The 25,949-nt window shown below is 36.1% G+C and overlaps 1 protein-coding gene across 2 annotated transcripts in view; it reads right to left on the minus strand.

Moving 5' to 3' along the window:
- Nucleotides 1–981: 981 nt before the first annotated feature.
- LOC138842249 (heparan sulfate 2-O-sulfotransferase 1) overlaps nt 982–25,949 on the minus strand; it is a 136,646-nt gene continuing 111,678 nt past the window's right edge. Inside the window, exons 3-7 of one of the 2 annotated variants that reach the window (XM_070043399.1) lie at nt 25,175–25,260; nt 18,179–18,317; nt 8,682–8,779; nt 6,364–6,521; nt 982–5,778 (exon numbers count right to left, since the gene is read on the minus strand). In XM_070043399.1, the coding sequence (XP_069899500.1) occupies nt 5,552–5,778; nt 6,364–6,521; nt 8,682–8,779; nt 18,179–18,317; nt 25,175–25,260 (708 nt within the window). In that variant the 3' untranslated portion in view covers nt 982–5,551. Of the gene's footprint in view, nt 5,782–6,363; nt 6,522–8,681; nt 8,780–18,178; nt 18,318–25,174; nt 25,261–25,949 lie in introns of both variants that reach the window. The other variant, XM_070043398.1, reaches the window with a different exon arrangement.

Raw genomic sequence — 25,949 nt, forward strand, 5'->3', positions numbered from 1 at the left:
GTGGTAGAATGCCAACCTTGAGTGAAAAAAAGCTAAGGAATAACATCCAAGCCCTAAGTTCATGCCCCAGTAGCTTTACTCAAAAAGCAAAAAGAAGCATTTTTAAAGATTTTTGTCAGTCCTAGGCCTGAAACTAAGGACCTGGGCACTGTCCGTATGCTTTTGTGCTCATCAAGTCTAGTGCTCTTAACACTTTGAGTCACAGTTCCACTTCTAACTTTTTGTTAGTTAATTGGAGGTCTCATGGGCTTTCCTGCCTGAGCTGGCTTTAAATTACAATCCTCAGATCTCAGCCTCTTGAGTAGCTAGAATTATAGACATGACCCACTGACACCCAGCTTACAAGAGTATCCTTTATGAGGTTACATAACTAAGACCTCAGCCTCTAATGATGTATTTCAACGTATCTTATAAAAGCTATGGGTTTTTACTTTGCACTGGGCCAGCACTTTGTATCTATGAATACCTTTATAGCAATCCTACTACCTCCTTTATTAATGTCATGCTGTGAAACCTAGGCCCACCTAACTCCCAAAGCATATAGTGTTCGGCTTCTGTGGGTACAGATCAACTCCTCTGTTTAGAAAATTCATCACTGAGCTGGTATTTTATTCAATGTACTATATACTAAAAAATATCTGGTATTTCTATTAAGCATATTACATAATGTAAAAATGATCACACACTCATTTTCATTTTAATAGCCCTTTCCCCATTGTATTTTCTTCTAGTTAAGGGCATGCCTAAATGTACCTTAGACATTTCCTATCTGAAATTTCAATACCAATACTTAAATATAAGCAAAAGCAGTGGGAGCATTTCAGTCTGGCTAACTTCTCAGCACAGATAAGCTATAAAATCTTGGCAAACCAATATTGATATTGAGTTAAGATTATGATGTTGAATACTTGAGTCAGCTTGGAAAAATGTCTGTTAGTAGCAAAGCTACAGAAGAAAATATTAAGACAGGACACCAAGCCATTTCCCCCTTTCCCATTGAGTGTTTATTTTGTAGTTTTTGCATCAGGTAGTCAACTGAAACACTTGAACAACAGAAAGCTGGCAGAGTGTTGAGGAAAAGGACTGATTATTATCTCTCCAACAGATGAGACAAAATGGTTTCAAATTGGAAACAGTCTTGCATAAATGAATCAACTGGAAGATAAGAGAGGGCAGGATAAGGAGATAAAGAAAAAGAGAAAAAGACAGAAAGTAATGAGCATCTTCCAACAGGATTGGGAGGAGGAAAAGGCACTGAATCACTGTCTATTAAATAAAAGTTGAAATAGACAATCCGTGTTTCTCTAGGTTACATCCAACACTGCTTTAGAGATGCTCATATACCTCTTGATAGAAAGCTACAAAATCTGTCTAAAAACAACCAGATAGATTGCACCAAGACTTCTCATAGGCTTACCAGTAATGTATTTTAAAGAGATTACCACCATCAAGGCCATTTTACAAATAGTACTACAAAGGTCACAAAGCTGCATGAACTTAAATTATAGGATACATCTAACTAAAGGACCACTTATTTTAGTTCCTAAAATTCCCATTTCAGGAAATCATAAAAGCAAGCTTCACCCCGGAGGAGCTCAGTTGGCTGTGCATTGGAAACCGGGCTGCCTTTCCCCTCAGAAGACTGCCTGTGAGCAGTTCAGCTGGCACCACATGGCAACTGTGTGGACACAGCAGGTATGTGGATGCAGCACTTACCAGAGCCTCCCTTCCTCTCAAAGTAAATAGCATTTAGGAAGAGGCAAACTTTTAAAACAGAAAAACAGAAGTACACGGACCACTTAAAGACAAACTTCATAAAAGGTTACAGTACCAGGTGTTTCTCACAATAAAGGATTTGAAGACCATACATGTTTGACAATGACCAATGGGAAAATCCAGCAAGATGATTTACACAGATGTTCTCTAAGTATAATTTAAACAAATTAAAATACCAGCTATGCATTTGGGAACCAGCCTTTAGTTGAATTCTCTAGTGCTTTCAGAATTTTATTTCATTTTATTAAAAAAGAATCATTGTCTACAAACTATTTTTTTTTCTGACTAGGCAAATACAATGAGCAAATCATCTGCAGTATCAAAATACTGTTTGGTAAATCACTGATGGCACTAACAATTTTAGGAATATCCAATAGGATGTATAAAGAGAACAATAACATTTCAAATTATAGGCATCAGTTGTACTTTGAGGATAGAAAATAAAATTTAAAAAGTTGAATGTAAGTTTCAGTTCTCTGATTTTCAGTCCAATCATCAGGAATTAAGATGTAGCCAGTTTGTTGTCACAAAACTGTACAAATGCCTATGAGTGACAGAAAAGTAATTCCCTTACAATATTTTAAGTGTTGCTATCACATACATTTAATGATACATGACAGATTAAAGCTAAGTAAAACCAAAATGTATCTTCCCTATTACATTTTTAAAACAGTCACAATAATAGATCAACAGTTGCTATTTTCACAGCAATTAAAAAATAGGAGTTGATACAAGTTGAACAAAGATACTTTTTAGGAAATAGAAATACTGATACACAGATGACATCTTTAAAATTCAAAGTGGTTAATTAATTTTTGTATTATTAAAAAAAGAAAAAAGAAAATCTCTCTATGGTCAAAATATTGAAAAAACACAAAGGCTAAGAAAAGAGAAACCACATTTGCCACTTAAAAAAACTGATACTACATCAGTGATTCTATTCATTGAATTGATCATAAAAAGTCATATATTACGAGGACTCAGACTCTAGGCTGTTCTGGACTAGACTTTTATAATCATATACACTCCTTTCTCAAGCTCCAAAAAGGACATTTCTACTGCACCCTAAGAGATAAAATAAATGTCCCAATTCTTAACTGGCAAAGACAAAAATACATACCTACATAAAAGCTTCAAAATCTGGGGGAGAAACTACATGAATCTGAAAACAATTCTTTGGATATAAGTTAGGAGCTTTTTGGAAGCCTCTAAATTCTTTCAGAAAATGAGAGTACACATCCAAACATGATTTTTCCACAAATAAAGGTCTCTCTAGTGCGGCACTGGTAGTCTAGGATCTACATCTGATCTGTCATCTATTTTTGTAAATAAAAATCTTATTGGAACATTATCAGGTTTGTTTCTGTATAGCTTATAGATGCTCCCAACACTACCAACAGTAATGGAGCTGCGTGGCTACGACAGAGACCTAAAAGATTTACTCTCTGGTCCTTTACTAAAGTAAAGTTTATGACCCCTCTGACCTAGTGTAGTGAGTACCATTCTAGCTAAGAGTTAATGCACCTCAAGAAGGTTCATTATGTACTCCAAGAATAAGCTGGGGTTTGTACCACAGAAAGGAAATGTCAAACACCCACTCCTTGAAGTGATGCTTTACTTCTGGACAAGAAAGCAATTTGTGTGTTTTTAGTAAATACTTCAAAAAGCTAACTAAGAAAAAAATGGGAAAAATAAAGGAATAACAAATAAGAAAAGTATGCCTAATTGTGTCTCAATATTTTCATGTTCTTAGTGCTAAAGTGATTCTGTCCTTTCTTTAGTCTGTCTTCATTAATGTTTATAAACTGTTTCCTGGTATTTCCCCCTTCTGCCCCTAGTTAGTAACCTATAAGGAGTTCTGCCTAAAATGCTTAGTTTGGTGAATCCTTGTTTAGAAATTTTACTTGACATAAACATAAACAACATTCTTTTAGAAAATTGTTTCTAAAATTCTTTATCTGTTACTCCAAGAGGAAGAAGGTAAAGAATGAACAGGAAAACTAAAGTCTGCCAAACATACTCTAAAAAACCATAGATAGAAAATAGCTACCATTTCTGAATGGTAATATAAAGTAAAATCAAAACACATCTTTCAAATGTGAATAAGGATTTTCTGCTCCTACTCAGCTAATGAAGTCTGTTTCCAGGGAACCTCCTGAACTCAAGCAGCTGCTTGAATCTTTGAGAGTTCACAGGTGTTTCATATTTCAATAGTTGTTGAAACACTGAAGATAAAACACTGAGAGGATATTTATAAAACACATTTATATCAAGATAAACTTTTTTTGTCACAAAGCTCAAAAGCAGACTTCTTCCTTTTAACAGTTAAAAAATGAATGCTATAAAACTATATGTTAAAGATGGTTTCATAATAATACCTTACATTTATTTACCACTTTAAAGTTTTCAAAGTGCTTTCACATGCCATCTCAGTCCTCACAACAGCCCTGTGAGGTAGGTGCAGCGGGTATTATTATCCTTATTTCAAGGTGAGTAAATTGGGGCAAAGAGAGGTTAAGTACTTGCCCAAGATCACACAGCTGAAAGGTACAGAGACAGAACCAGAAATCAATGTGTTTTCACTCTTGTCGCGTACTCTTTCCACTGTAGCTACTGCCTCGAATTATGAATAATATACTCTAACTTGTAAGGTTACTAAAGGTCATTTCAGTGATGTCTTAACCATAAAGTTAAATAAGAAATGCAAGAACAGCGGGTCTGATGACTCTGTCGACATAATAAAATGGGTGGAAAACCACTTTTGTCTAATTACTTAAACCTTTTGGTCCAAATACATAAAATATGCAATATTTACAGCAGTTTCTCTTTTTTTGTTGTTTGTAAATGCAATGCTTTAAAACACATTATAAAGCACCTTAGTTAAAAATAGTCTACAGGTAAAAGTACAGAAGTAGGAAAACCCTACCACAGCTCACTAATGGAGTCATAATATGGACTGATAGCTCAGTCTACTGCTTTACAAATCACCTATGGAAAAACAAATACGAAACTTACTTTTTTGATAGTAATGCGAAGAGGTCTTAATTAGAACCTCACATAATGCCATCATTCTTAGCAATATCTTCCCAATATTAGACAGTGGGGAGACAGAAATGAGAAATACTGTTTCAACTCTTTATATTTTTTATAGTATTATTCATGGTTTAACTTGATTTTAAACACTAATGATCATAAAAAACCATCTACATAAATATGGGCAAATCCAACTACAGCAGAAAAATTTCTTAGTAAACATGATCCAACATTGTAATAAGTTTCATGAGACATGACTGACACAAATTCGAACAAATCACACACTGCCACTATTCAGTAGAGGTGTAGAACTCAGACCTCCAGTGAGAGTGGAAATGGCCAATGGACAGAAATGGCCAATGGACTCATCTTCATTCATGGTTAGCTTAAAAAAGGATTTGTCAAAAGCAAAATACCAGAACTATCCCTAAAATTGTATTTCGACTTCTGATTAGACCCTATGTCATGTTTATTTCAAGTGATGTAAACACCTCCTCCATCCAAATAGGAGGTTAAAACTATGACCAAAATTTTTAACAGAAAAAAAAAATGCCTGAAACTTACATTTCATACAGCACTGGCATACCTGGCCAGTATGCGATCTTTGATGTTACTGTTTCCTAACACAACTTAAAACAACTGTTTTATCCTTCTAACAGCAATTCAGGTGGTAAAGAAGCTGAGGGTGAAGTCAAGATAGCATCAACATTCTAGTTCAAAAATCTTACAGCCACACCTATTCTCAGTTTGATTTAGGGTAAATCTTTTCATAGAAAAAGTTCTGTGCGAGGATGTAGAGGTCTCCATCTTTTTCTCGCACAGCATGGGCTCTGATGAACTGGAACTGCTCTAGTGCAAATTCGTAGAACTCGTTCTCCATTTTCCAAATGTCAGATTGCTGCAGTTTTGCAATGGTTTGTTTAGTGGGGAGTTTCTTCTCTGTGGTTTTCCTAAGATGAGATTTCTTTCCTACTTACAAAGGAAAAGAGAGAAAAGGTAAATAATTCTTAGAAAATACACAAAAGATTGATGCCTCTTTATTTAAAGAAATGGTTTCCAGTTAACATACTGAGATGGGTAATGCAATTGTCTTATACTAGTATAACTTGAGCCCAATCTAGAGACCTAATAATACTAGAACTGTGATTGATTCCTTTCCAATGTAAACCCATAAAAGACTTAACAAAATAAAAAAAAAACCGAGTAAATATAAAGATCACCATTCAGTAAAGTGTAGGCTGTTACTTCTTACAATGTATTTATAAAAACTTGATGCAGTTTATTTTTAAAAATATGATGAAATATCTACTGCCAATCTTAATTCTAATTTCTAAATTGTACTTGCTAGAATAATATAGAAACTAGGGCATACAAATACTTTAGTTAAAGTGGTTTTAGGACTGCACGGTGAGAAGAAACAGATGTTGTACACCTGCCTTTCTGAACCTATTGGCTATACTTTATCAAACAAACCTCAAATCACCTGTTTTTCTAGTTTTGAACAAAGATAAAAAGGTAAGGACAGTTTTAAAAAGAAACCACTCATTTAAATACCTGTACGATAGAGTTCTGTTGCACCCCTGAAAAACCGGGGCAAAGCTGCCTCCAGCAACATGATAAAATCTTCAAGCTCTTCAGTAACTCCCACCAGGAAGTATTCATTAATTAAGTTATACTTGGCTTGATCCATAGCCCACCTGCTCCCCACATTCCTGAAAGAAAAGGAATTAAAAACCTGGCTGTGAAATCTGTTAAGTATTTCTAGTGCTTCTGATGCCATACATTATGAAGAAAATAGATAAAACACATGCACATCCAAAGACTTAATGGCCTTTTATTAACCTCCTTTGGGAAGCACACCTGTTTTTAATTTCCTTTGCCTCCATATCCCGTTTTTCCTAAATGCAGTGCTAATTCAGATGACTGAAGGACTTTTGATATGAACATATATACAACATATATTCCTCCCATCTGATTTAATGTAAATTTATTTTTTGTAACAACTCTAAACATTATTCATTTAATGAGCTCTTTAATGAGTCTAAACATTGTGTTTAATGCTTAATTTATGATTGGTTAAGACTTCTTTCATTGGGCTGGGAAGGTGGCTCAGTGGAAGAGCGCTTGCCTTGCATGCATGAGGCCCTGGGTTCGATTCCTCAGCACCACATAAGCAAAAAGAAAAAAGCTGGAAGTGGTGCTGTGGCTCAAGTGGTAGAGCACTAGCCTTGAGCTGAAGAGCTGAGGGACAGCGCCCAGGCCCAGAGTTCAGGCCCCATGACTGGACCCAAAAAAAAAAAAAAAAAAAAAAGACTTCTTTCATTTTTGGTGAGTTTAGTGTTTCCTAAAGTTTCTGAGAATAGAAAGGAAATAAGACATAACTCTACTAAGAATCTCTTATTTATATTTGTTTAAATTTTTGCCCTAGTTAGACTATACGTTGGGGTCTGAGCATTAACATTCCTCTCCTCCTCTTCTCTTCTTTTTTTTTTCTTGGTGCTAGCCCTTGGGCTTGAACTCAGTTCCTAACCCCTGTTCCTGAGCTTTTTTGTTAGCACTCTAACATTTGAGCCACAGCTCTACTTCTGGAGATGAGTCTCATGGACTTTCCTGCTACATCTGGCTTTGAACCATGATCCTCAGATCTCAGCCTCTTGACCTGAGTAGCTAGGAGTATAAGCCAGGCCACCAGTGCCCAGCTGAGCACTAACAATTTCTTTTCTTTTTTTTTTTTTGTTGGTCATAGGGCTCTGGACTGGGTGCTGTCCCTCAGCTCTTCAGCTCAAGGCGAGTGCTCTATCACTTGAGTCACAGTGCTACTTCCAGTTTTCTGGTGGTTTATTGGAGATAAGAGTCTCACGGACTTTCCTGCCTGGGCTGGCTTTGAACCGTGATCCTCAGATCTCAGCCTCCTGAGTAGCTAGGATTACAGGCATGGCCTCTAACCATTCTTTAACTCTAATTCTGCTCTCCCTTTTAAGTAGCAGCAGTGTGATCACCTGAGCTGGTGATTTTACCTTTCCATGTTTTCTAAGCTATTAGAAAAAAAAGGGGGCGGGGAGATAGAATGAGAAGAGAAAATGAATTAATGGATTTCTGAGGACTCCAACCCCCCCAATTCTGTAGTATGAAATATATTAAACATACTAAATTTCCTTTCCAATTGAAATCTCCTCAGAAATGCCCAGCAGAGCAATATTCTTTTAAAAGAAGGGCTTGGCAGACTTTTTTTTTTTTTTAATATAAAGGGCCACTGAATATTTTATTTGCAGGCTACATGATTTACATCACAATTGCTCAATTCTGTTGTTGTAGCATGAAAGCAGCCATAGATAATAAGTGAACAAATATATCTGGTTGTGTCCTAATAAACCTATAAATAAACAAATAACAAAACCACCATCTGAGAAAACACTGTGAAGATAATTTATATGAGGAATCTTTCATTTTATTTTTATTTTTTTGTTGGTCCTAGGGTTTGAACTCAGGGCCTGGGCGCTATCCCTGAGCCTCTTTGTGCTCAAGGCTAGTGTTGCATCACTTAAGCCACAATGCCACTTCCAGCTGTTCTGAGTAGGTTATTAGAGATAAGAGTTTCACAGACTTTTTCTGCCCAGACTGGCTTTGAACCGTGATACTCAGATCTTAGCCTCCTGAATAGCTAGTATAGCTGTGAACCACCAGAACTCAGCTATGAGGAATCTTTTAAATAAATTTAAAGGTAATATTAGTTAATTAAAAATAGTCAATTACAAGTTGCGCTTTGCTGGTTTTTCACTATCTATACCTTGACTAACACATTTATACTTGTAAGGTTGAATACAGAGAAAAGAAGGAAGATAAACCAATTTATGCTAGCTTTATCTCCCTACCAGCATTCGGAACTGTGGCCACAGAAGAATGGGATTTGCAGCCAGAGCTTCTCCGGAGCACAGTCAGAGCCACCCTCAGCCACACATTCATCAAAGGTCTGGAAGAAAGAAAAAGGAGTACCGGTTGAGTCATAGATCCATGTTTCTCCTATGAAGTTTCCTAATATCCTGTGTTACTAAATACTTGAGTGGGAGCAGGTAGGAGAAAGTTAAACAATAAAAGGAACAGGCAGGTTACAAAAGCAGACTTGAGATACTGAGGAAAGTTAAACACAGATTCTTCTCACAACTTTGTTTTATGCCACTGTAGATAAGAATTCTTCACAAGTTGTCTTTGAAACTGAATTCTTTTTTTATATTGTTTATTTATTTATTTGATTATTTATTTTTGTGCTAGTACTAAAGTTTGAACTGATGGCCTTATCTTTTTCACTCAGGGCTGTTGCTCTACTGCTTGAGGTTCAGCTCCAGTTTTGTCTTTTTGGTGCTTAGTTGGAGATAAAAGTCTCATAAACTTTTCTGCCCAGGCTGGCTTTGAAACTTTTTTTTTTTAATTTAATTTTATTTTATTTGTGAACATACTGTACAGAGGGGTTACAATTACATGGGCAGGATAATGCGTACATTTCTTACCAAGCATTGCAGCCTCCTCCTTTGTTTACCGTTCACATCCCTTCCCAGCCTCCCCCTCCCAATCCCAATCCCAATCCCAATTCTTCCCCTCCCCCGCCCCCCCCCCCCGCCCCCCGCACGACGTTGTAAAGCTCGTTTTGGACATTACAACTTGTACTTCTCATTGTTGCAACAGGTCCACCTGTATGAAACTGAATTCTTATATATATTTTTTCACCAAAGGAAATTATTTGAGATGCTACAGAGATACTGGAGAACAAACCTGGGAGGCTGGATGGTGCTATGGGAAATCACAAGCTTACCATCTGTTACTTCTGGAAAGAGGTAAGTTGTGGGAGAAAAGAAAGAACACGTGTCAAGCAAGCAAGTCTTCATTGCTTCCACCAGTACTTTTCTAATCTGTAAGGTTAGATAAACTCAGAGGGCCTGTTTAACCAAAAATCTGAGAATGAAGACAACAAATTCCTTAGAAATGGCATAGATTAGGCTACAGTAGAATGATTCTCTTGATTCTGGCAACATTCACATACAGCCTACAGCTTATTTGTTCATTCCTTTACAGATGCTTATACTAAGAAACAGTGAAGAGATTCATGGTAACACTGGGACACTTAAATTTTATGTTAGTACCTCAGTTTAAAAAGAGGGTATACCCTTACGTAAGGACTGAATGTATCACAGTGACTGGGTCAGAGTATGCATTTTGTAAATGCCTTTATATCTGCATCTCTCTCCACCTTTCCTTTCTAATGGTCAAATACAATGTTTTCTTGGTTCTCGTCTCCTTGACCCTCACAGCATTTCGTCCCATCCTCTTCTTTGTGAAAAAGCTTTGCTACTAATAAACTATTTTCTATTTCTTTGAATACTTCCCCTGCTTTTGACTTTTGTTGGGTCTTCTATATCTTTCTGAATGAATTATCCTTATCTTTGATGAAGCATATTAAGGTCCTTCTACCAAGTAGTCATTAATTTTTCTTAGCTATGGTGTCTTTGCCCAACCATAACTATCTTATTTTTTTAAAATCTACTTTGTATTTTTAGGAAGAAGAGTGTACTGGGGTTTTAACTCAGAACCTCCTACTTGCTATGCAGCTGTCAAACCACTTGAGCCAGGCATATACTGTGTATTTTTAATTTTCATTCCCAGTGCACTTTGTATTGGAAATTTCTGATTACATTGTCCCTTGCAACTCAGATTCCAAAACAGTTCTTAATCTTTTCCATTTTCTTCCTCACCTTGAATCCCTGAGCACTGTCTTTCCAGTGCAGTTACACTTTCTCAATCCTTATTTTCATGAGGATTTCTCAATATCTTCATTCTGGCAAATTTGTGCACTTACTAGATTAGCCTTAGTAGTCACTAACTTCTACCCAGAAACCTTCTACCGCTTTGAATATGTTAAAAAAAATCCAAACTCTTTATCTTTCCTTTCATGAATGCTTCAGAATTTGACCTCAATATCTTGTCTAATCTCTATGCATAACTTCTCTCTCTACCAGATTAACCTCTGCTATGTGCAATTCCAATTCCCTATGCCTTTGCTGACTACATTTTCTTCCTAAATTTTCTTCCTCTGGTAGATCTACCTACCAGTTTAGGTTATAGGAAGATATAATATATATAACCTTTATAATCTTTCCAGTGACTACTCTGGCATAAAATCATTTTTATTTCCTTTCAGGTTATTAATTTTATATTGCCTTCTAACAACCAGCTCTTAGGTTCTAGATATGCATGCCTATCTATCTATCTATCTATCTATCTATCTATCTATCTATCTATCTATCTATCTATCTATCTATCTACCTACCTATCTATCTACCTATCTATCTATCTACATGATTATCTCTATAACCAGGTTCATGTATTTTTAATGTGTGTTATCTCCTTAACTATGGTACAGTTGATAACGTCATATAATGTGCATGTGTTTTCCACAGCACATAGTATAATGCAATATAAATTGTTTGCACAAAATATTTATAAACTGCTACTGGAAAGAGTGCACTTTGGGGACTTACGTGAGTATGAAAAACATAGTTCAGTGGAAATGAAGACAAAGTAATGGGTTTTTATTTTCTTCATGAAGCATTTTGACAGTCCTTTAAGAGTTCTCTCAAATTTGCTTGCTGTGTTTTTAAGGTTACAGTCAAGACTGAATACACTCAAGACTGTAATGGCCATTGAAATGGCCATTACATCACTTCTGAGTTTTTTTCTAGATGGCCTGATTTATATTCCCTACCCCAAGCCATTTTTCTAAAAAAGTGGTTTTATCATTTATGCCAGCAAGTACATTAAAAAACCCCACTCCTATATATCTCTCTCTATCATGTTCCAATTTCCATGAAGTCCTTGGCTCAATGAACTGAATGATGATAGATCCCAAGGCTTCTGACTGCTGTCTATCCAATTTCTAACAGGCCCTAGCTCATGGAAATGTCATCTCCAGCTCAGTAGAGGTCCTTTACTGCCTTATGCCTCTATCTGAGTATAAGACGGAAGAGGGCTAAGTTACTAAAGTGAATATGGATAAACCCATAATTTCTACAACCATTTCACGTGTGCATGTGATTCTACGTATGACATTCAAAGATATTTAAACAGGTTTTGCTTTAAAATATAAGAAGCTAGCATAATCAAGAGAGGCTGCAATATTAACAGTTCCCATAAAGTTATATGTATACATATAGGGTATCAAAATGCATACGACTTGGATTAAAACTAAACTAAAAATAAATCGAACATCCAAGACAGCCATTTTAACTCAAATTCACTAACTAGCATAATCTTAATTCCTGTAGTCTTGAAGTGTTTTATTACTTCAAGCAACAAAAATTTAGAAAGCCTTCAAATCTAGTTTTGGACAATAGTTTTTTAATCTTCAAACTCTATTTGACAGACTAGAAGTTACTTCCCAAGTCTATTCTTCCTTTCTTCTACAGGTCAGAGTTAGCCTCTCTTGCAGTGAGTTGAATATGGTCATATGACTAAGCTTCTGCTAGAGGACTAGAGGGAGAAGTGACAGAGGCAACTTCTGAGTCATTTGCTTACAACAAAATGCCTGCCCTCTACTTTCTTCCCCTAGGCTAGAACCTAGAGGTGGCAAGCATAACTGCCAAAGAAGGGCAGAGTGGCAGTATGCAAGGAACTTAGGTTCCTAAAACATAGTGGGGCACAAAGCTGCCAAGAGCCTGAATCTCTAGAGATAGCTATGTGTGAGACAAAGAATCTTATTTTAACTATTTAGGTTTTTTTTTTTAGCAGCTTAACAACATTTACTTGAATTAATCACCAAATATTTTATTGGGGCTGGGAAGGTGGCTCAGTGGTAGAGCGCTTGCCTTGCATGCCTGAGGCCCTGGGTTCGATTCCTCAGCACCACATAAGCAAAAAGAAAAAAGCCAGAAGTGGTGCTGTGGCTCAAGTGGTAGAGTGCTAGCCTTGAGCTGAAGAGCTGAGGGACAGCGCCCAGGCCCAGAGTTCAGACCCCACAACCGGACCCAAAAAAAAAAAATTATTGGAAAATACAGAAGTAGAAAATAGTTTGTGTTTTGCCTTCCTTACAGATTATTAACTTTGAAGAAGAGTCTTTTTCCTGTTAATTAAAAGAACTCGAATACGACCAGAAGCAGGGAAGATACAAAAAACAGCAACAATTAAAATAAACCCTATAAATAATTTTAAAAAAGGTAAATCTTAGCATAACGGGAATTTCCCCATTTCTACACAAATATTTAATGAAAAGTAAACCAACTATTTTCTAGTGAGAAAGAAAAAAATAAGACAAATGGATCCTACCTTTACTATATACTATAAGTTATGCTCAAGTCACTGAGCTCTTAGTTCAGTTGAAACACTGCAAAGTAACATCTCACTAGGGCTTGTAATCAGGCCATCAAAGACTAACACAAGTGACTGGTAACCAAAACTTTTTATTTTTATTTTTGCCAGTCCTGGGGCTTGAACTGAGGGCCTGAGTGCTGTCCCTGAGCTTTTCTAGTGCTTCATTAGAGGTAAGAGTCTCTTGGATTTTCCTGCACGGGAGGGCTTTGAATTGCCATCTTCAGATCTCAGCCTCCTGAGTAGCTAGGATTACAGGTTTGAGCCACCAGTGCCCAGCTGAACACATTCTTGCTTACTTCCACTTAGCCATCTCTTTATCACTGTATTAGCGGTCATGTTACAGAAAAAGAATTTTTCTATAAAGGAATAACTTTTTTTCTTCAAAATGTCAATCCTTAAAACAAAAAGGAAACAATTTAAATCAACAAAAACACTCCAGACTCTTTCACAGACCCAGTTCAATATACTTGAGAAATAAAAAGAAAGATAAGATCAACCTAGTCATTTAAAACCATGTGTGCTAAGAAAAAGTAGTTTATTATGAACTATATACAAATGATTTTTAAAACCATGAAATATCAAAACTGTTAGTCTGGATATTTAATTAAAGATCAAAAAATATTAAACACAATTTGATGCTTGATTGAACTCATTTTCTGGAAATGACCTTGCTTTTTTTTTCTTTTTTCTTTTTGGCAGTCTTGGGGATTGAACTCAGGGCCTGGGTGCTGTCCCTGAGCTTCTTTTTCTCAAGGCTAACACTCTGCCACTTGAGCCACAGTGCTATTTCTGGCTTTTTCTGTGTATGTGGTACTGAGGAATCGAACCCAGAGCTTCATGCATGCTAGGCAAGCACCCTACCACTAGGCTACATTCCCAGCCTTTGCTTTCTATTTTATATAGATAACCAAAGCTACCAGTATGCTCCCTTGATTTTCTCCTTAGATACAAGCATATCTGCATCTGTAGCTCCTTCTGCTCCCATCTATAAGAGCTATTTCCTTCTATCTCTGAATACACACTTCCCACTCCCTTCTGAGATCCTGCTCCATCAAGTCTTTTTTTTTTTTTTTTAAGTTTCTTAAGCCATTTCACTTTCTTGATGTGGATTTGCCCAAATACCTGTCGACATGTCTGTCATCTAAGAAACACATTTCCTGATGTTTTTGGTTCCTTTCGAAGTCAAACTTCTCTGCGGAGTAGGTGTCAGCTGTGCTGCTTACTTGCTCACTCCCCTACTCCCTCTCAGTTGCTCCTTACCCCTTCAGATTATACTTAAACTCCTTTCTCTGCGGCCCCCAATGATCTCCCCATGGACAAACTATGGCAGTTTTCAATTCTCTCCTTTTTGAGATAAAACTTATTTTCCTCTTTTAAGACCTTTTCAAGTTTTTTTTTTTTTTTCCCATGGCATATTGCTCTCTCCTACCAAAATTCTTTCAATTTGGGGTAGGAGTCAGTAAATACCTCTTAATAAATGTAAACTGATTCTCTTTGGATTTTTACTTAGAACACACACATATTAAATTTACTATTTCAGCATGAACCTCTCCTCCCCGATATTTCAATGGTAAACTTTAAAAAAAAAACTAATAACTGAAATTGCGTGACAGATGGGAATTATAGGTCCTTAACATTTTTAAAGTCACAGCAAGAGCTATGCTGATGAACAATTAAGAGACAAACTATGGCTTTTCTACCCTGGGTAGTTGGGGATTTTTTTTTTTTTAATGAATAAACTATACTTCTCACTTGAAAGAAAACAGCTTACAGAGTTGATGAGAAAACTGGTTCTCAAGTGTGAGCTGTTTTGCCCCTAGATGGCATTCAACAATGTTGTGAGATATGTTCTTATAAATGAGGTGTGGGGCTGCAGTACAGGCCAGCAACCTATGTAAAACCCTCCTTCTATAGGCAGTTCCCTATGATAAAAAATTACCTGGCTCAAAATGACAGAGGTTAAAAAAATCCTATGGTATAGCCAATTATAAAAGTTTAACTTTTAAGCAAAAAATACAATTTTAGAAAACTTTAATGAGCTCTGTGGTATTAATATGTACATTTTTGATGATGTACAGCAAATACATAAACATCTGGAAGGTCCATATAAGTCAAAAAACCAATATGCTTCAGAGGACCAATATATGATGTTTCAAAAGTACGCTTGGCTTAAAAGATCAATTCAAATGATAAAGCACAACACCTCAATGGATTTTACTAACAGTATAAAGTTCACTATTATGGTCTTAGGTTCTACATTACAACTAGGAAACTTCTCAGGTTTTCATCTGAAGAACATCCACAGCTTTCTGAAAAGACTGTACAGCAGTCTCTTTTCCAATGACATATCTGAATGAAGCTAGATTTTCATTATAGAACAGGCTGAGCTGACAAAAAGATAATGAAAATGAGGCTGTCTATGTTAAGATAGATACTAAAAGGTTTTACAAAAATATAAAATGATGTCACTCTTGATGGGTGCTGGTAATTAATTGGATTTTTGCTGGCTAATTGGAGATGGAGTCTCACAGACTTTTCTGCCAGGGCTAGCTGTGAACCATAATCTTCCAAGTCCCAGTTCCTGAGGAAGCCACTCAGGAGTGAGCCACTAGCACTCAGTTGTGTGAAACATGAGGGGCTAAGACTAAAGACTGGAATGGCAGAGGTTAGGATTAAATTCCAGCTCCGACATTTACTAGTTGTATGTCATTAGGCTGTTCACTTTTCTGAATCTCAGTTTCCTTACTTGTAAAATGAGGTCAGTATCAACAACTACTTCACTGAATTGTGTGAGCTAACAGAAAAAAAACACCCATAATAACTTAAAACATTCATTTGGTACACAAAAATAATTGTGTATTTGATTAATTATCAAGTATTTTAGTGTTTAATCCCCAAACTACACAGGAAGATGGATGGAGGAACCTATATGACATCTCTTCCTAAACAACACAATTGTTCCTTTGAGCAAAGGATACTGAATAACAGTATAAGTGATAGAGCTAAAAAAGGGATATATATGTTTGTATGTATATATAAAATCTTACACAATCTCCATAATGAAAACCATTTTAGGAAACAAAGTTAATAAGAGATAGATGGACAGAGACAGAGATATAGAGATATTTGGACAGTTATTTATATTTGGACCAGTACTTTCTGCTTAAAGTTTTGAGCTTAAGGAAGGATACAGCAATTTTTTGAAAACATAAAAAAGGAAAACAAAATCCACTATTATCTCATGTGGTAAACATGAAAACTCTAACAGAAAAGAATTTAACCGTTGGATGTTGGTTATCATCATTTAGTAAGTACCTAGCACCCTACTGTATAACACTTTCCGTCTCAAATGCCGAGCCATTTGTTATGCTCTTCTAGACACACAGACACTGTGGTGAATACTAGGAACTTTAAGGTGAGTGAAACACATGCTTGAGGAAGTTCACCATGCTTTTGGAAGCAACATATCAATAGCCCAAGTACTGCAAAGTAAATGCTTAATAGCAGAGATTTTAATGGAGCATTGGGGAATCTTGAAAGGGATGTGACTCCCTAGGGGCAAATGACCTCAAGGAAAAGGCCACTTGGAGCTTGACCTTAAAGGTCAACAAAGATTTTTCCAGAATGAAGGGAAAAACATTGAAAATATGAGGAACAACACACGCATGTTGCACGTGGTGAAGCACCAGGGTAGGTGAGGGGGGGAGTCAGGCAGGGAAAGCCTGATGGTCCCATCATGCCAGATGGTCTCTCCTTGTTTTACATGACTTTGTGATCAATAAGATCCCACAAAGGTACTCCAAAAGAAAAAATCAGAGTTGTTCTTAGAAAAACAATTCCAGTGAAGCTCTGAAGTGCAGGACAATAGCCTTCACCATTTGTATCCTACCAAATCCAAACCTAATACAAACCATAACTCTCTCCTTGGACCAAGAAAATGTGGTATGTATATATATATATATATATATATATATATATATATATATATATATATATGTATATAGGAATTCTATGCTTTCATCAAGAATGATATCACCCTATTTGTTAAGAAATGGAAAGTTCTGGAAAAAAAATAATGTTAAGTGAAGTAAGCCAGACCCAAAGAAATATAGGTCCCATAGTTTCCCTTATTTGCAACAATTAGTATATGTCTAGGATAATCTTATCAGTTGAGCAGAAAAGCTCAAAAGCTATGTACATGAGACCATACAAGATGATGCTAAGTGAAATGAACCCCAATATATGGACTCAAGAGGTTTTTCTTTGTTGTTGTTGTTTTTAATGTACTATGAGATTTTTTTTTTGTTTCTTTTGTATGTTCTTCCCCCTATGGTATATCCACTGTTGTCACTGTATTTGATTTTGGTACCCTGCATCTTGTGTATACATTTATCTAATTTGGAGAGGGGAAGGGAATTAAAAAAAACTGAAACAATGATACAGGATGACCCATTGCAACAATGATGCTCACAAGACACTATGTTGGAAATGAATGTTACAACTTTGGGGATGGGGAGTGGGGGAGGGAAGGGATAGTAGGAAAAAACAAAGGAGGGGTAACAATGTTCAACAAGAAATGTAATTGTTACCTTATTCATGTAACCGTAACCCCTCTGCACAGCATCTTTACAATAAAATAAAACTTTAAAAAAAAGTAGTCATAAACTATACAGAAATATAAACTGACATTAAGACCAAGAGAACCAAAATAACATGAAAATACATCACACTAATGCGGAGGAATTGCAATGGTTTCTGTTTGTTAACAGAGCTATAACAAAACAGACATTCAGTCCTAAAAGAAAAAATTTTAAAAATTCAAAAATTTTGGATCCTACAAGCTATCAACTATATTTGTTGTTTTTGTTTCCATATATTTGGGGGCTCTTTTCAAAATTTCCACAATAAGCAAGCAGTACATTTACAATCAACAGAAAAAATTTAAAGCACATTGTTTAATAAAAACTTTTATTAAACAACTGTCTCTAGGAGAATCTTAAAACTGAAATATTACCTTTTTGTCTCCTTGTTTTCTTCTCCTTAATCCTGGCCTATAGTCATCACCAAATCTCAGAAAGTAATAGTATGAAACTAGTCTCTCAATAGGATCCCTTATGACATTAATGTAAATTGGCTTCTTCTTCACACCGAATCTGAAATAAAAATAAAACTAAAATGGTGAAATCAACATTTTAAAAATTATTATTTTTAAAAATTATGGTGAATATCCACTCATGAACCTGGGAAGCAGCCACACAGCCTGTCCTGAGTGGACCTGCCCTACTTGCACAAGTATTTGGAAGTCAGATTCTCAGCAACTTGTCCTTCAAAGTATAATAAAGGGAGACCCTGAGATGCTGACCAACAGCCCACCTAAGCAGGACACTCCTAGAGGCCTTGTGAAGTGACCTCTGCAGCCCTTGGACATTGACAGGTATTCCATCTGGGTCCACTCTGTGGCCTGGTCTTCAAGTGGCCCTCCAACACTGGCAAGTACATGCCTGTGCTGTCACACCAGTTCTGCCTTGTCTGCACAGGCATGCCAGAGAGGCCTTCCCTCTATACAATCTGTGGAAACTGACAGGAATCCTCAACTTGCAGATGGGTAACTATGCCCAGAATTGCCAGCTGTATCCTATTTGGCAGTGCAATCCTATAGCCTCTGCGGCTGAGACCTGTGAGCCATCCACAGGCACCACCAATGCTGATTACAATTGAAGCTATTGCAGGAATACTAAAACCAATGCCAATACCTCCCATCAAATAGATATTCTAGGATATAACACCAGGTTTGCTTTTAACTATGAGAGCTATCCTATGCAACCAGTAGAAGAAAATGATCTTTCAGATTCATAAATATTGACACAGACATAGGAAGCCTGAAATCCCGGGGGAAAAGAAACTGATAAAGGAAAACTGAAAAATTAAAAATAAATAATGAATAAAAATAATGAAATCAGGAAGACAATTCATGACATGAATGGGCAATTCAGTCAAGAGAAATCATAAAAACCAAATAAAACATTTGGAGCTTAAAACTCAACAAAAATAAAAAATCTGGTTGAGAGTTTTAACACCAACTAGATCAACTGGTAGAATTTCTGAACTTGAGCTGGGTATGGTAGCTCTTAGTCCTACCTAATAATCCCAGCTACTTAGGAGGCTGAGATTGGGGGACTTAGATTCAAGCCACAATGGGCAAGATAATTCTGGAGACTCCATCTGAAAGTAAGAGGATGAGTACAGTGGTGTGTGCCTATCATCTCTGCAAAATATCATGTATAAAAATAGAAGGAATACGGAAAAACTAAAACCTTTTTTCAACCAGTGTGAAAATGAGCCAAAGGTATAGGTCAGGAGCAGAGCACCTGCCTAGCAAGCACAAGGCTGAGTTTAAACCAAACACACACACATACTCACTCAAAGACTTTCTGCAATTGTATGAAAGTCTTCTGAAACAATCTAATCAGAAGAACTAACAAATATATGAATTTAGGAAGTCTTTAAGATTCATAAGACTACAGTAAGTGAGCATTTTGCATTTTTGCAGTTTGAGTATTCCAGAAGAGAAGGGGAAAGTCATAGAAAACCTTTTTAGTGAAATAAATAGTGAAAACTTTCTAAACAAGTTCAGGAAGAGACAGAAAAGATTTCTAATAAATTTAACTAACAGATAGTATAGTCAGGCATAGTATAGTCAAATTATTGGAAGAAAAAACCCCACTGAAATTGTAAAAACAATAAGACCAAAATATAAAGACACATAAAAGGAACCTCCATTAAAATAATAGCAGACTTCTAGGCTAGGAGAAAATGGAGTAAATATTCTAAATCCTGAAAGAAATACAGAAAAAGATCCAACAAGCAAGAATATTATGCTCAGAAAAGTTGTTAAGAAATAAAAGATTCCAGGTGAGATGGCTCAGATGGAAACCAGGAGGTTAACATTTCATGGCTAGCCCTACCACCAGAAAAGCTGGTGGTTAGAGTGGCCTGGCATAAAAGGTGAAACCCTACCTGAAAAGTAAATATAGCAAAAAGGGCTACTAATGGCTCAGATGTTAATGCATCTGCCTACTGAACACGAAGCTGAGTTCACCCCAGTACTGCCAAAATAAACAAACAAACGAACAAATAAATAACATACAACAAGCTGGGAGCTGGTGGCTCATGCCTATAATCCTGTCTACTTAGGAGGCTGAGATCTGAGGACTGTGGTTCAAATCCAGTCCGGCCAAGAATGTCTGTGAGACTCTTATCTCCACTTAACCACCCAAAACTGGAAGTGGTGCTGTGGCTCAAGTGGTCAAGAGCTCACCTTGAGCTGAAGAGCTCAGGGACAGTGCCCAGGCCCAGAAGTCAAGCCCCACAACCAACAGCAACAACAGAAAAGATAAATAAATAAAATAAAATAAAATACAACATCCAGAAGAATTCATCACCATCAGATAAGAATGCTTATGGAAGTCCCTGCATTAGAAATGAAAGTATAATGTTGATCGTGAAAACATGTAAAAGTACAAACTCACTAGTACAGAAGATACACAAAAGATAAAGAGAAGAAAACCAAACCTTTATTAATACAGGAAACCTCAAAGTCAGACAGATGAATGACAAGAGAGGAGGAAAGAAACAAAACAATCAAAATTACAGAAGCATGTTTTTACTTATCAATGTCATTAGCAAAATGGCAGGATTATGTGTTTACTTACCAGTGCTAACACTAACTGTAGATGGATTAAATGTAGATGGATTAAATATCCCAATTAAAAGATATGGTCTGAGTGAATAGATAATAAAAATAGACTCAATGATATGCTGCCTACAAGAAACTCACATAGACTAAGGGATACCCACAAAAGATAAATCATGCAAATAGAAAACAAAAGTTAAAATAGACGGTAAGGGACAGAGAATGTCACAATATAATGATAAAATAATAAATCCAACAGGAGACAATTATATAAATATATACACAACCAATTTTGAAGCACCTAAATATATAAAGCCAACATTACTAGACCTGAAAGGACTGACAGACTCAAATACAACACCTTACTTTTATCAATAGAGGTCATCCAAGACAATGCAAATCAACAAATAACTGGTGGAGTTAAATCTAATTGCAGAAATGGAGCTAGCAGATGTTTACAGAATATTTGAACAGCTACAGAATAGATACCTTTTCTATTAGAAACTCTGTCCAGGATAGTCACTAATTTGGATACAAAACAAATCTTAACCAATTTAACACATCATGGTTAAAGCATGTATCTTCTCTAACTTCAATGAAATGAAACTAGAAATCAACAAGACAAATTACACAAATGTATGTAAATTAAACACTATTATCTCAAACAAAATCAAGAAGAAAATAAAAAAGCCCATCTATCAAAACCTATTAAATATAGCAAAAGCAGTACTACCAGAGAGAAGTTCACAACTCTCATAGCCATCTCTACATAAACAAAGTGCCTACATAAAACACACACACACACACACACACACACACACACACACACACACACAGGCACACACACACAAAACCCACCCACCCCCAAAAAAACCCTTAAAATAACCTGATGGTTATTTAGTAAACTTGAAAAGCAAGAACAAACCAAACCAAATTTAGAAGGAAAGGAATAACAAATTTGAACAGAAATGAAGAAAATAGAGGCTGGAAAAAAATCAAGTAAAATTAAAAAATTTTAAAAGATAAATAATATTGACAATCTTAGTTTAGTTGGTGTAATAAAGGAAAGAGTTCAGGCATGGGGTGCATGCTTAATAGTCTCAATATGTGGGGTAAGCAAACAGAAAGATGTATTACAAGAAAAATGCAGTGAAACAGAATGGAATGTAGCAGAATAGTAAGAGAGAGAAAACAACTTTTAGGAAGGCATCAGCAATGATATGTAATGAGGAAGGAGCCACTGTCTGGGAGACAGTGTTCTAGGATGCAAGATTTCTTCCAAGTACCAGATGTTCGAGGAATAGCAGCATCTCTTTGACTGCAGTCTCAGGATAGTAACAGGATGAGTGTAGAATAGTAATAGGATGAGTGTAGAGGTACAGTAGGCTCAGATGAGCCTGTAGACCATTTTAAGAATTTATCTTAATGGGGATTTAGGAAGGAAGGCATTGGAGTATTTACACAGAGAAATTTCACCTCCTAACTTATTTTAAAAGACCACTGGCTACAGTTTTGGAAAGACTGAAATCTTACAATGTGAAATCTTATGGCTTCTCCTCCTGATCACTATGTCACACAGTGACATCTGTTTTCATTTTTAACCTCCTATATCTAGAAGCTATTGCAATTGAGCAATTCAACTCTTAGCTTAGTCTTTTACTGTTTCACCTGCAAATCTTTTCTCTCCAACAGCATTAAAGTTTCCTGAGGAAAACAGTAAGATGCAAATATATAACACTGTCACTCAAGTTATCAGTAGAAGCTCCATTAGGGTAGGAACTGTTTTTCTGCTACTCATGGCTTTATCATCAGTGCTAGCCATAGTGTCCTCCTTATCGAATATTAATGTAATTAGGATGGGTAGATTATTGTTAATTAACCACTTATAAAAGCCATTCTGTGGGAGAATGAACTCAGTAATTCATACTTGTAATCCTAGTTATAGAGGAGGTGATAAGGAGAATAGAGGTTTGAGGTCAGCCCAGGCAGAAAAGTTCACTAGATCCCATATGCAAAATAAATAGCAAAAAGCCAGGGTAAGAGATATGGTAATGCAGTGCCAGCCTAGTAAGCATGAGGCCCTGAATCGCACTCAAATACCTGCTCCCCCTCAAAAAAATACTATTTTAAAAATTAGTAAAGTGGTGTTTCTTTCCTCTTTCTTGCTGATACTTGGTATGTGTAACTATCCAGTTAAACATATTAAAAAGACACTAGTTACATCTACCTGATTGTATACAGTGATTTTGTATACATTTTTAAAAAATTTGTAAGTCTATTAAAAATTTCACAATTTTTTCATTTCTAATAACATAAACCCCACTATGAAAATATTCTTACCTTTAAACATTCATGTCAGTGTTTAATAAGTAAGATTCTTTTCATAAAGCTTTATACTTTTCAAGTATAAGTACTTCTGCAAATATCAGAGCTTTGTTCTAAGTATAAAATTTTGCCAAAAGCAAAAGCACTCAATATATAATTTTAATAATGGAAATCCAAAGTGTTAGAAGCCAAACTGTGTGCGGAGAAAAAAAGAAATCATTTAGGTGAAAGGGTAACAAACATTCAATTCAAGGATAATGCAGCCCTGAGGGAAATATGCATATCAATTACACTTATGAAATTGGTTCAATGCCTGTGTAAAGAAAAAAATAATTAGTTTATTTTAAAGCTGCCTATAAAATGTTTTCAATATTGCAGTATGAATTATTTATAGAAAAATATAGATCTAAATTTAAAACTACCATTTTATGGAAAGATCTTGAGTACAATGAGAAGAATTAAAAATAGAAGTATAGGGCTGGGAAGGTGGCTCAGTGGTAGAGTGCTTGCCTTGCATGCATGAGGCCCTGGGTTTGATTCTTCAGCACCACATAAGCAGAAAAAAGCCAGAAGCGGTGCTATAGCTCAAGTGGTAGAGCACTAGCCTTGAGCTGAAGAGCTATGGGACAGTGCCCAGGCCCAGATATCAGGCCCCACGGCTGACCAAAAAATAAATAAATAAAATTTTATGTAGCATATAATTTTATGTAGGGGGCTGAGAAGGTGGCTCAGTGGTAGAGCGCTTGCCTTGCATGCCTGAGGCCCTGGGTTCGATTCCTCAGCACCACATAAGCAAAAAGAAAAAAAGCTGGAAGTGGTGCTGTGGCTCAAATGGTAGAGCGCTAGCCTTGAGCTGAAGAGCTGAGGGACAGCACCCAGGCCCAGAGTTCAGGCCCCACGACTGGACCCCCGCCCCCCCCAAAAATAATTTTATGTAGACAGTATCTGTGATTTGTTCTTAATAATATAATTTCAAAAGACATTAAGATTTACTATTAGTCTGAATTAGTATTTCATTCTATTATTTATATTTTCAACTTTAAGATGTTAAACTGAAAGCAAGATTACCACTTTCTTTTTAGGTTTTTATACATTGTTCCTCTTAAAGCTGACAAGTATATGAAGAGATATTCCTCTAAATCATGACTGCTAATTTAAAAATTGAGTGCACATGTCTAAGAGTAACATTTTTTGGTGTTTCTAAATTTATTGCAGAATATCATGAGGAGACTGTTTGAGTGTGAGGTTTACTGCATGTTCTATAAAGCAAGCTCAGATAGATTCACTAGACTCATGCTAGCACTAGTCATTTTCTGACTAGTATTTAATGTGGCACAGACTGCAGACAGGGGTCACACAATGCCTGAATATTGCATGTATACATAACCTTTAACTTTCCTTGAGGAAAATATGATAGTTATATTCTGATTCCACACTTCAACAAAATGGGATAGAAGACTTAATGGCACTTACATTCAAATTTAAATACAAAAGAAAATTATTAATCTTAAAAAAACTCTCCCTAATACTTCATAACTTTAAAGCTAAACCAAAGCAGACCAAGGCACAGTGTAACCTTTACTAAGTCTCAGCAGAGAAATAGATATAATATGTTCAAATAATCAAGTAAGAGTTCTTAGTTGTCTCTCAGTGTGATGTGGGAAATCATAATGAAATCAATTACATTAAAACTTGAGTTCTCACTGGAATAGTGTTCCTCTGGTTGTATATGAAACATACATATAATAATGATGACTAAAAAATACAGTAAATTTAACCTCACTTGAATTTCTATTAATTAAAACAAGAACTGTCAATTTATGAACACTAGAGGGCAGTAAAAGACTGGAAGGAATATTTAAATTACTGCTCTAAAAGGGGCAAACACAAGTCAGTTTTTATTTTAAATCAAAACAATTAATGAACTTATTTCTTTTTGAGATTGCTGTGATATTAAGACATATTTACTGTGTCATTTTGTATATAACTTACTTTGCAAAATCCAAGTAAGAAATATGTCCATGATAAAAGCCTGGTTTCATCTCTTTCCACGAAGTTATATTCTTTACAAAGCGCACCTAAAAGAAGAGAATACTCTCATTATTTAAGTTCAATTTACAGAAAGAAATTTCACCACAAAGTACTTTCCATTTAGGAACTTAAAAGCAGTCACGCTGCTTTGGCAGTTACTGAGCTGGAGACACAGGTCTGGCTTAGAGGAAAGTGTACTGTAACCCATAACTACTAATTCATCACAGAAAGAACTACTAATACTGCATTCAGAAAAATAACAACTTTGAAAATCAAAGTGCACAATGCAGCCATTTATAGCACTGCCAAGTAAGTGCAGTGACATGGATGGAAGAAGAATAGGGGTGGTATATATTTACCTCCTACCGCCCCCCCCCCCCCACACACACACAGCACAGGAAACATTCTAAGTAGGAAAGGTTTTCTTCTCAGAAGCAAGGTAGTCAAAAACTCATTTCTTGTTGTATTGTTGGTGGTATTTTTGTCTGCTTAGTGGAGCAAAAAGGAGGGTAACAGGAATGGAAGGAAGAAGGATGCACAAATGCAGTCATGGTATTCAATATACATTATGGAAAAAATGAACTATACATATGGGAGAGAGAAAATGGGACAAAGTGAAGGCAAGGGTGATAATGTCCAAGAAGGACTGTACTTAAGGAATTGTAATTCCTTTTTACAACTCCTTAATGATAACAAGAAAAAAAGAAATGGTTAAAAACTCATTATTATTCAATTC

This window comes from Dipodomys merriami, unplaced genomic scaffold, assembly GCF_024711535.1.
Source record: "Dipodomys merriami isolate MVZ:Mamm:240054 unplaced genomic scaffold, mDipMer1.0.p SCAF_332, whole genome shotgun sequence".
NCBI classification, from domain to species: Eukaryota; Metazoa; Chordata; class Mammalia; order Rodentia; family Heteromyidae; genus Dipodomys; species Dipodomys merriami.